Source organism: Lipophrys pholis, assembly GCF_963383615.2.
Source record: "Lipophrys pholis genome assembly, chromosome: 15".
NCBI lineage: Eukaryota > Metazoa > Chordata > Actinopteri > Blenniiformes > Blenniidae > Lipophrys > Lipophrys pholis.
The window spans coordinates 27,213,981-27,226,235 of record NC_137642.1 but is presented as its reverse complement, the minus strand read 5'-3'; the positions used below and the strand labels follow the sequence as shown (position 1 = coordinate 27,226,235).

Below are 12,255 nucleotides of genomic sequence, written 5' to 3'. Positions count from 1 at the left end.
ATCGAGTTAAATTAAAAAAAGGTATTTAAGTGTGGGATCATAAAAAGAAACTCAAAGCGCAGGCCTGCTTCGTTCCCCCGGGTTCTGTCCTACCTGTCCGACAGGTCCAGTCAGGGAACAGCTGGTCGGCGACACCAGCGGAGCGTCCTCCTGATTCTCCTGGTCCTCCTAGTCCTCCGAGTCCTCCTGGTTCTCCCCCGTTGCCAGAGGAACTCTGAGCGTCCGGGTCACCCAGAGTCTGTCTGGTTTCCTCTCGGTGTCTCCAGGTGGGAAACATCAGGACGAGCTACCTGCTCAGGTAGCCGCGCGTGAAGCCGCTGTCCGGCGGTGAGTTGATCACTGGACCCGTGAGGACCCTCCAGCTGTCCAACACACAACTCCAGGTAGAAGCTGTCCCTTTACTGTCCCCTCCCAGATTGTCTCACCGACAATCAGTCCACCGGAGCACGACCACAGCTGAACGAGCTTCTGTGTGGAGCCGAGCTCCATCATCAGCGCCATCATCAGCGCCTCCAGCTGGCGAATTTAATGAGAAACTCCTTTCACCTGCTCTCTGACATCACAGGTGAAGGTTCACAGAACAAATTAGAACCAGAGTAACATGAAGCTTCAAAAGACGAAATAAAAATGAACTTAACAGACTTCCAATTAACATTTCAGCTCAAATGAAATACATGAAAAACAACAACATCCTTATAAACTATATTTTCTTCCTGGCTACAAAAAGAAAATGTAGATTTATAAATTTTAAAGGAACCTGATCTAAGATGTTTCACAGCCCAGATTTTAACTCTTCTCTTGTTTTCAGCTCATTTTCAGTTAACGTGTCTTAAACTTTTGGTTTTTTTCTTCCATATAAACGACCTGAAAACCACATGAATGTTTCGACACTCTGCACGACAGGATTATGAGGGTTTCATTAAAAATTTACATTGAATATTTACTACCATGAAAAACTATAGTTTCAACACGGTATCCTGACTAAACGTCAGTCCTCCATTAGCGTTATATCATTTAAATGAGGATTGTGGATTTATTGTTGTAATATTTCATATGATGGAATAAGAGATGAAAACAAATCTGTAAAATTAAATGTGCTTGTATTTATTCCTGTTATAACTCCAATTACCTTGTTTAGAAACATAAAAATGACAAAATTAACTAATTTCCTTTTTTTTTTGTTAAAAAAAAAAATGCAAAAAAACAACAGAAAAAAACGTCACTAATTTCAAAGTAAACCTCACACCCCCCCCCCCCCCCCCCCCCCCCAGTCCCCTCAGCATCTCCATGAAAAAAAAAGAACGCAGAGTAAATAGTATTACTTTATTTTTCCACAAATACACATCCAGAAACTTTTGTCTCGTCGGGTTTGAAACGATCACAGCCGCAAAAAATAAATCAAGTTGTTTGTTGAAACAAGCAGCAAAACTGCGACTGTGAGATTTCCACTGAAAATATAATGAACCCATTTCTTTAATATCTAGTTTTTGTATGTATAATATAATATATTATGTAGTTGTAATTGTTAATCAAAGTCGTCAGGTCACTTTAAACCTGAAGGTTTTTTTCTCTAGTTCGGCTGGTTTTGTGACTCATTTATCAAAATATAGCATGAGTACCGCGCGTGACCACTAGATGTCACTGTATAACAACAGAATGCTGCTACAGAAAAGAAAACACACCCATAACTACTGTGTTTGACAGAGAGTAGGAAAAACTATTTCTTCTTGCCTCAGTTACAAAACAACATTTCAAGTGAAAACACGTTTCTGTTAAGACTTTCACGTTTACACGACAATATTTTGGAAATTAAATGTTAGCATGAGAACAATGAATTAGAAATATTAACAATCACCAAAACTGTGGGGGAAAACATTGTTGTATTTGAGCATGTGCAGAACGACTATTTACTACGGCCGCGGTGAGCAGGACCAGTCGCAGTGTTTCAAAAAAAAATTTCAATAAAAAAAAGCATTCGTTTTTTCGAAAAGTTCCACCGTTGTCGTGTGAACGGATGCCCAAAACGCTCAGAAAGTTTTGTGTTTTCACTTCAAAACGTTGTGTAAAATGCCGCCCCCCCCCCCCCCCCCCGACCGACTGATAGAAAATACCTGAACACCATAAAGAACTTGAATGTTGGACGAGCCAATGAGAGGCAGGCAAACCAAGCAATAAAACTTCCGGTCCGGAAATAAAAATCTCACCTGCACTCAAAGACCCAGAAAACCAGATGACTCACACTTTCTAATACATAATCTTTCAAAATGAGGATCGGAAAAAACTCAGACGTTCTGCTGGTAAATCCGTTCCGTCTTGCAGTACACGTTTGTGCCACAAGGTGGTGAAATGAGTCACTGGGCTGGAAAAAAAAAAAAGTGATCAGTGTGTTCGCACAAAGTTCACCAATGCCACTGTTGCCGAAGTGACTCAACACTGCCACCCAATGCCCAAAAGCGGCATGACTTCAGTTGAACATCGTGTCGCTTTCAATCAAGCTGCCTGACAAAGTAAAATACACAAAGTAAAATATTTATATTTGTTCCGACTTTTACATACGAGTCATATCGTACACTTATAAAACCCACAAGACGCATGGCAGCCATAAAAAAACTGTAAACAAAAACAAAGTAGAAAAAGAATAACTTCAAGTATGTAAACCTGTGAGTGTGTGTGTGTGTGTGTGTGTGTGTGTGTGTGTGTGTGTGTGTGTGTGTGTGTGTGTGTGTGTGTGTGTGTGTGTGTGTGTGTGTGTGTGTGTGTCCTCTACAGCGTGTTGAGCTCAATCAGCCTGCCGGCGAACACGCCCAGCGTCCCGATGATACACACCGCCATGAACACACACAGCAGGATGTGATCCATCACCATGGCAACGAACTTCCACTCCTCCGCCGCCTGGAAGGACAGAGCAGACCTGTAGAGACTGTGTCCAAGAAAGACGCTCTATAATCTGGACGTTAGAGGAGGAAGATGCTCTATAATCTGGATGTTAGAGAAGGAAGATGCTCAATAATCTGAATGGAGGAAAATGCTCTATAATCTGAATGTTAGTGGGGGAAGATGCTCTATAATCTGAATGGAGGAAGATGCTCTATAATCTGAATGTTAGTGGGGGAAGATGCTCTATAATCTGGATGTTAGAGGGAGATGCTCAATAATCTGAATGTTAGTGCAGAAAGATGCTCTATAATCTGAATGGAGGAAGATGCTCTATAATCTGAATGTTAGTGGGGGGAGATGCTCTATAGTCTGATGTTAGAGGAAAATGCTCTATAATCTGAATAGAGGAAGATGCTCTATAATCTGAATGTTAGTGGGGGAAGATGTTCTATAATCTGGAATTTAGTGGAGGAAAATGCTCTATAATCTGGACATTGGAGAAGGAAGATGCTGTATAATCTGGATTTAATCTGAGGTTTCCTCACAATGTTCATTTCCTCGTCAGACTTCATGGTCTCGGCGATGTACTTCACCCCTGCGATCGCACTGCGCACGTCCGGGTTTTTGACCAACGGCGACTCGTAGGTGACGCTGGTGGGGGCGGGGTTACCTGCCGACGTAAAAACAAACAAAAACACAAGTTAAGATGTTTGGTTTTCTCTCACCAATCAATCGATCGATTGATCAATTGAATTGTTTTCTCAAAAATTGCAGCAAAAAAACAAAACAAGCAGGGAATAAAATCTTTGCTCTCTGGCGCCACCCGGAGTAAGTTTCCCATATTTAAAAAAAAAAAAACTATGCTCACCTCTGTCCATTTTGTTGAAAACCCTTTAATTGCTATGCAGCTATGCGATTCTAATATTTTTTTTATTTTGAAATGGAGGTGGCAGTGAGGAAACCAGAAGTGCGCCGGTTCGAATCCCTCTGCCGACAGGTTCTGTGAGGCTGCCTTGCCTGAGATGTCGGAGATGTCCATGTCGGTGGGGAACAGCCTCCTCTGCCGGACCTCCTGACTGGGACGCTTCATCGTTGAGAAGAACATCATGTTGGGAATAGTTTCGATGAAGACCTACGAGACGGACGGGCGGTAACGATTGAAACACCTTCATTGACCTCACTATGCTGCCATCTTGTGTTCGGCGTCAGAACTACAATCAGTCCTCCCAAAAATCAGATGGGACATTGAGGTGCCTCCTCCATTTTATTATCAAGCTTTTCAAAACTTTCACATGGTCCAAAAAATGTTGTGTTCTATTTGATTTCCCCTCCATTTGAATATTGGGTCATAGGAGCTGCATTCAGAATCTGCTGTGTCTGTGTGAGCTGGACTGGCTCCGCCCACACATGACCATCTTGGGCAGAGGAGGAGGTACTTCCTCTCGTGGTGCCATGTGCCAGAGCAGAGCTGCCTGATTGTGGGAGGAGTCAAAGGGAGGGCCTACCTTGATTGGGATTGGCTAAACCCCCGATGACACTATATAGGGTTTGATTTCTGATTGGCTGGTTGGAGCAACACACTTTTTTAAAACCTGAAACAAGCCAGGGAGAGAGAGGACAGACTGTCTTCACTTCTGGGACGTCACTCCAGGTATGGGGACGATTAGTACTGCTGGAGAACCAGTAGAAAGTAATTATATAGAACATGAGCCCTTTAATAATGGAGGTTAAATGAATCAACACCGTCAAAAGGATGGATCAGAACAACCCCCCCCCCCCCCCCCCCCCACCCCCCGTCCTGTGGACCGACCTTCCGGATCCACAACGGCATGGTGTGCGTGCTGGCCGAGCGGTGGTGCGTGTTGATGACGATGACGGTGATGATGATGGAGGCGATGACGAAGACCATGGTGAAGAGCATGTACTTCCCGATGAGAGGAACGGCGCTGGAGGTGGAGGGGATGAGCTCCACGATGACCAGCAGGAAGACCGTCAGAGACAGCAGGACGGAGATGGACAGAGTCATCTTCTCACCTGCACACACGCGCACACACACACACACACACACACACACACACACACACACACACACACACACACACACACACACACACACACACACACACACACACACACACACACACACACACACACACACACACACACACACACACACACACACACACACACACACACACACAAGACAGCATTAACTTGAGTTTTTGTTCACAAAAACCAAACAATTACTCCAAAAAATTACTCAAATCTCAAATTTTTGCTTCTTAAGATTAACATATTTCCTTTTCTCATTTTATTTTGGAAGTGAAAAATTAGATCAAAGGTCCATATAATTAAAACCCCCTGAGTAGATTCTGTAGATACACATGATTCCTCAGCATCTCGGAGAGGAAATTCCTCCTCTCTGCTTCAGCGTTTGAACGCATCACGATGACTCAGAGAATTACCAACCAATCAGAAGCCGCCTTTCAAAAAGTACAGACCACATGGTATCAATTGACCAATCGCGTTGCTCATTACTCGTTGCTTCGCTGTATTTTGGGGGAAAAAGATGAATTCAGGTTAAATTAGATAGAAATAGTGACGGATGTTCTAAACGTATTTTAGAGGTTTTGAGAAACACGGTGTCTTTTCTGAAACTTGACCGTCCAAATGACGGCTGGACGACTTGCTGCCTAAAGCCATGCTGTGGGTGAACGAATGTATTTTCCAGTTTCCATAATGAATAAAAAGTTCAGAAACAATCCAACACACACGGTGTGTTTGTTTTGGAGCTTTTGATTGGCCGGACTGGTGTCATGGACACGACGTACCCGAGTCGGTGGGGAGGTAGAAGACCAAGCCGGTGAGGAAGGAGAAGAGCATGCAGGGGATGATGACGTTGACGATGAAGTAGAGCGGCAGCCGCAGCATGAGGAAGTGGTAGGTGATGTCCAGGTAGGGCGTGTCGGGGCAGCAGGTGTAGTAAACCCAGTGCTTCCAGCTGCGGGAGCCCTTCAGCACCCACTCGCCGGACTCCATGAAGTTACTGAGGTCCGGCCCGTCGCTGTCCTGCAGGACACACGGTTCACGCTCCTCAGATCGTCCGGCCAAGCCGAAGGAAAGCGGCGGGGACGTTTCCGGCACTCACCGGGTTGATGACCACCAGCAGGCCGTCGTACGTCCAGATCCCCAGCTTCATGCTGCAGTTCTGCAGGTCGAAGGGGAAGTGGAGGACGGTGATCTCGCAGTAGCTCTTGAAGATGGCCGGAGGGTTCCAGGTGATCAGGCCGCTGTGCTCCAGCAGGACCTTGGTCTCGTGGATGATGGCGAAGTCTCCGTCGGCGCTGCAGAGGAAGAGCAGGACGGTCAGCGTGCGTCCAGGATTTACAAGATGTCGTCAAAAAATATTCTCTCTATAAATCACTTTTGACCTCCAACGAAATGATCCTGATTATATAACTGGGCACATTTTCCACTTATTCCTGAAGACCAGCAGCACTGTACACCTGGGTACTCCTGGGTACACCTGGGTACTCCTGGGAACACCTGGGTAATCCTGGGAACACCTGGGAACACCTGGGAACACCTAGGAACACCTGGGTACACCTGGGAACACCTAGGAACACCTGGGTACTCCTGGGAACACCTGGGAACACCTTGGAACACCTGGGTACTCCTGGGAACACCTGGGTAATCCTGGGAACACCTAGGAACACCTGGAAACACCTAGGAACACCTGGGTACTCCTGGGAACACCTAGGAACACCTGGGAACACCTGGGAACACCTTGGAACACCTGGGTACTCCTGGGAACACCTGGGTACACCTGGGTAATCCTGGGAACACCTGGGTACTCCTGGGAACACCTGGGAACACCTTGGAACACCTTGGAACACCTGGGTACTCCTGGGTACTCCTGGGAACACCTGGGTACACCTGGGTAATCCTGGGAACACCTGGGTACACCTGGGTACTCCTGGGAACACCTAGGAACACCTAGGAACACCTGGGAACACCTTGGAACACCTGGGTACTCCTGGGAACACCTGGGTACACCTGGGAACACCTAGGAACACCTGGGTAATCCTGGGAACACCTGGGAACACCTGGGTACTCCTGGGAACACCTGGGTACACCTGGGAACACCTAGGAACACCTGGGCAATCCTGGGAACACCTGGGAACACCTGGGTACTCCAGGGTACACCTGGGTACACCTGGGAACACCTGGGTACTCCTGGGTACACCTGGGTACTCCTGGGAACACCTAGGAACACCTGGGTACACCTGGGAACACCTGGGTACTCCTGGGAACACCTGGAAACACCTTGGAACACCTTGGAACACCTGGGTACTCCTGGGAACACCTGGGTACACCTGGGTAATCCTGGGAACACCTGGGTACTCCTGGGAACACCTAGGAACACCTGGGAACACCTGGGAACACCTTGGAACACCTGGGTACTCCTGGGAACACCTGGGTACACCTGGGAACACCTGGGAACACCTGGGAACACCTAGGAACACCTAGGAACACCTGGGTACTCCTGGGAACACCTAGGAACACCTGGGTACTCCTGGATACCTCTGGGTACTCCTGGGTACACAGTGACTGTCAGTAAAACCATGGAGGGTGTGGTTACTTGTTGTACAGCACCAGGTCCGGTTTCCAGATGTCCGTCGACGGGACTCGGATCTTTCGGATGCCTCCATAATCGTCAGGATTCCAGTTCAGGTTCACGTCCTTCCATTGCTGGGGCAGATAAGAGGGGGCAACGCTCAATTAGTGTGACCCTGAGGGGTTCTACTGTCAGCTGCAGCGCAGCGGAGGATGTTGATATACAGGTGGAAATAAAACCTGAAACAATCATTTCAAACCTTAAAGTAGAAAAATCAATAGAATAAATCATAAAGACTTGAAATATTCTACTTTGTTTAATAATTGTAAAATATCCATATTGTTTTCAACTAATGGTATAATAATAATAATAATAATAATAATAATAATAATAATAATAATAATAAACTTAACATCCTAATTTTTCCTGCTTTTTAAAAATTATTGGAGAAATTAATTCCTCATAATGTTTTTTGCACGTCTCAATGACTTTCTTACAAAATAAAACAAAACATAAATGAAAAGTTATAGATTCTTCTTAAAAAACGACAAACTAAATGAAGAGAGGTGAGGTCAGGTTTACCTGCCGCACGCGGACGTTGCTGGTCACGATCTGGTTCACTTCATCCTGGCACAAAACAAGCGAGTCACAAACAAGCAGGTTTTTTTTTTTTCCTCACAAACTCTGAAAAACAGTTTGGAGCTCCAAACCCTGCGGGGATTCGAGATGCAGCAGAGCACATTTATCACTTATTTGCTTGTGAAACAGAACTAAAGTTTATCTGCAGCTGTTTATACAAACTAATACGAGAGGTTTGGAGAAAAACTGCAGGATTCCAGAACCACCAGCAGAAACCAGGGGAGGCAGCCTCGTCAAGGTGAGGTTAGTGAGGAGAGGTCACTAACCTCACCACCGTCGGATTATTATTACGCCACCTAGTGGAAGAGTGGTCGGATTGTCACAACAACGTGAGCACCTTTCCTTAACTCCTTTAGGAAGCCTCCTAACACCTTTACTAACTCCTTTAGGAAGCCTCCTAACACCTTTCACTAACTCCCTTAGGAAGCCTCCTAACACCTTTCACTAACTCCTTTAGGAAGCCTCCTAACACCTTTCACTAACTCCTTTAGGAAGCCTCCTAACACCTTTCACTAACTCCTTTAGGAAGTCTCCTAACACCTTTCACTAACTCCTTTAGGAAGTCTCCTAACACCTTTCCTAACTCCTTTAGGAAGCCTCCTAACACCTTTCCTAACTCCTTTAGGAAGCTTCCTAACACCTTTCACTAACTCCTTTAGGAAGCCTCCTAACTCCTTTAGGAAGCCTCCTAAGACCTTTAGGAAGCCTCCTAACACCTTTCACTAACTCCTGTAGGAAGCCTCCTAACACCTTTCCTAACTCCTTTAGGAAGTCTCCTATCACTAACTCCTTTAGGAAGCCCCCTAACACCTTTCCTAACTCCTTTAGGAAGCCCCCTAACACCTTTCCTAACTCCTTTAGGAAACCCCCTAACTCCTTTAGGAAGCCTCCTAACACCTTTCCTAACTCCTTTAGGAAACCCCCTAACTCCTTTAGGAAGCCCCCTAACACCTTTCCTAACTCCTTTAGGAAACCCCCTAACTCCTTTAGGAAGCCTCCTAACACCTTTCACTAACTCCTGTAGGAAGCCTCCTAACACCTTTAGGAAGCCTCCTAACACCTTTAGGAAGCCTCCTAACACCTTTCCTAACTCCTTTAGGAAACCCCCTAACTCCTTTAGGAAGCCCCCTAACACCTTTCCTAACTCCTTTAGGAAGCCCCCTAACACCTTTCCTAACTCCTTTAGGAAACCCCCTAACTCCTTTAGGAAGCCTCCTAACACCTTTCACTAACTCCTGTAGGAAGCCTCCTAACACCTTTCCTAACTCCTTTAGGAAGTCTCCTATCACTAACTTCTTTAGGAAGCCCCCTAACACCTTTCCTAACTCCTTTAGGAAACCCCCTAACTCCTTTAGGAAGCCTCCTAACACCTTTCCTAACTCCTTTAGGAAGCCTCCTAACACCTTTCCTAACTCCTTTAGGAAGCCTCCTAACACCTTTCACTAACTCCTTTAGGAAGCCTCCTAACACCTTTCCTTAACTCCTTTAGGAAGCCTCCTAACACCTTTCCTTAACTCCTTTAGGAAGCCTCCTAACACCTTTACTAACTCCTTTAGGAAGCCTCCTAACACCTTTCACTAACTCCTTTAGGAAGCCTCCTAACACCTTTCCTTAACTCCTTTAGGAAGCCTCCTAACACCTTTACTAACTCCTTTAGGAAGCCTCCTAACACCTTTCACTAACTCCTTTAGGAAGCCTCCTAGCACCTTTCACTAACTCCTTTAGGAAGTCTCTTAACTCTTTTCACTAACTCCTTTAGGAAGCCTCCTAACACCTTTCCTAACTCCTTTAGGAAGTCTCCTAACACCTTTCCTAACTCCTTTAGGAAGCTTCCTAACACCTTTCCTAACTCCTTTAGGAAGCTTCCTAACACCTTTCACTAACTCCTTTAGGAAGCTTCCTAACACCTTTCACTAACTCCTTTAGGAAGCCTCCTAAGACCTTTAGGAAGCCTCCTAAGACCTTTCACTAACTCCTTTAGGACACCTTAAGCTCGTGGATGACGGGGTAAAGGAGAAGTGGTTAGGAAAGGAGATAGGAGGGACCATGAGGAGGCACCCCGTCTCTCACCACGCTGATGAGCTGAATGAGCTGCAGTCCCAGGGTGATGACCACGGCCTCCTTGTAGTGGTCGACGGGCCGGACCACCTTGTTGTAGCCGGTGAACAAGTGTTTGACCAGACGAGTTTCATCCTGTGAGCAGAGGACGGAGCCTGAAACACACAGACGACGTCACTTGTCTCTCTGTCTCAGTTTTTACAGTCTTCGGCGGGTTTTGACTGCGATCGCCGCGCGTCAGCCGACAATTACCGAACGGCCTGGTGCCGTAACTCGGCTGGGAGGCGGCGGCGTGGGCCTCGCCGCCATCACAACACGGGATTTCAAATAATGTGACCCGGCAGCCACGTCTGCCAGCCCAGTCGCCTCCTCCTTTGCGTGTTATTTCGGGAATCTGCTGGCGAGCCGCACGCAGCCTGAACAGGGATCTTGTGTCAGTGAGTGCACGCTCTGGTATGACCCCCCCCCCCCCCGGAGGGTTTCGTTCCAGATCCTAACCAAACACCAGCATAAGGACTGCGGTGTGGTGAACTTCAAACACTTCACAGCTTCATTTCTGCCCTGTTCTCTGGCCGGGGGTGCCATTTCATCCGTCGTCGCGTCCGTCGTCCCGAGAGCCACGCTTTGACCTCGCCACTCGCAAAAATAGTCGCGAGGAGGGCGGGACGGAGGAGCCACTCGGACCCGTCCGTCATGGCTCCGGGTCCGGTCTGGCTGCTGCGTGACTCCTAAACCAGCACAGAACCCAGTCCCGAGTGTCGAGGCGGGACAAAGCGGTGATGAAACCAGCGTTCTGGTCGAGCGGGGGAAAGAGCGGCGGCTCGGACGCCGTGGGGAAGTGAATCTGAGCAGGAGAATGATGACGGAGTCGCTCCACCATGTGTTTGGCTCGTCTCTCAGCAGCCGCGCCCTCCGGAGGCCGGCCGTGGCTCGTTGCAGTCGGTCGAACGCGGTTGTGGCGCCGTCGACTCGGCTTAACTGGGAACATTTCCTTGTTTCCCCATCAGCCTCTAGTTCGTCTCCACAGTCGTCACATCGGGGGAAAAGCACAGACGCCGTTCAGTACAGACCATCTTGTTTCTGGCTGGGAGTGAAATATTAGACGTTGTTCACATGTTTCTGTTCACTACTAACATAACGGCTTTGATTAGTGGCGTTACAAGGCCTTTTCCCACAAAAATATAGATTAAACAAACGTGGAAACTTTCACATTAAAGCTAGAAATCCACCTTACCTCCATTTTAAAGGACGAGTATTAGATATATATAACGTTAAGTTGCTGGTGTTGTACAAACTCTTCTTCTCTGGATATTTTATCGGAACATAATTTAGTCCGTCTTACTTTTGTGAATCCCTAAAAACACCGTTAGGTAATTCTTACAGAATAAAAGCTTCTCAGATGGAATGAAAATAACCAAAATTGCACATTTAAAGTTTAGAACTCAACGTCTGTTTAACTGAATATAGATCAAAGTATGTTTGTGCATCCCGTACAGTTCTGTAGTATTTGGAGAAGACCTTAAATATAGTACATACAATGCATTAAATGTATTTTAAAGTGTATTCTACCACAAGTATTGTGTATAGTGCATATTTAATTATAGTGATGATTTTGCATCTTTATTGTAGTTTTAAGGTGAAATTATTAATGGACCTGGAGGGAAAGACTGTTGGTCCAAACACACGATAGAAGAGTTTGTTAAAAGAACTCATAAGAACTTTTCTGTCAGTTTAAAGAAGAATTAAGGATTTTGAGGTGCCGTCATTCTTTAGTTTGACCAGAAGCAAGTTTATATGTGAATCGTTTTGCTTTGTTCAAGATGAAAGGTGGTAAAAGGACGTTTAATTCAAGAAGAGTGTATTTGAGTATTTCTAAAATGGATGTATGTCTATTTGTTTAACACCTTTGGCCCCAGAGAAGTATAAAAAAAAAAGAAGAAGATTATAAATGACATGGAGCTTCATAACAACCAGAATAAAGAGGTGTTTTACCGTCACATCACATCACTGGTAAGGAAAATGAAAATACTGCAATAGATTGACGTCAAATAAACTCACACATT

The 12,255-nt window shown here is 45.9% G+C and overlaps 1 protein-coding gene across 1 annotated transcript; it reads right to left on the bottom strand.

Annotated features, from left to right (window-relative positions):
* Positions 1–2,763: 2,763 nt before the first annotated feature.
* LOC308120518 (acetylcholine receptor subunit alpha-like) lies at positions 2,764–11,180 on the bottom strand (the record flags this gene model as incomplete). Its single annotated transcript, XM_080481158.1, has 11 exons — positions 2,764–2,892; positions 3,423–3,547; positions 3,895–4,009; positions 4,688–4,911; positions 5,709–5,946; positions 6,026–6,221; positions 7,520–7,629; positions 8,078–8,122; positions 10,205–10,347; positions 10,445–10,608; positions 10,933–11,180. The coding sequence occupies 11 exons, from the start codon at positions 11,178–11,180 to the stop codon at positions 2,764–2,766; spliced, it is 1,737 nt and encodes a 578-aa protein (XP_080337284.1).
* Between the last annotated feature and the right edge of the window lie 1,075 nt (positions 11,181–12,255).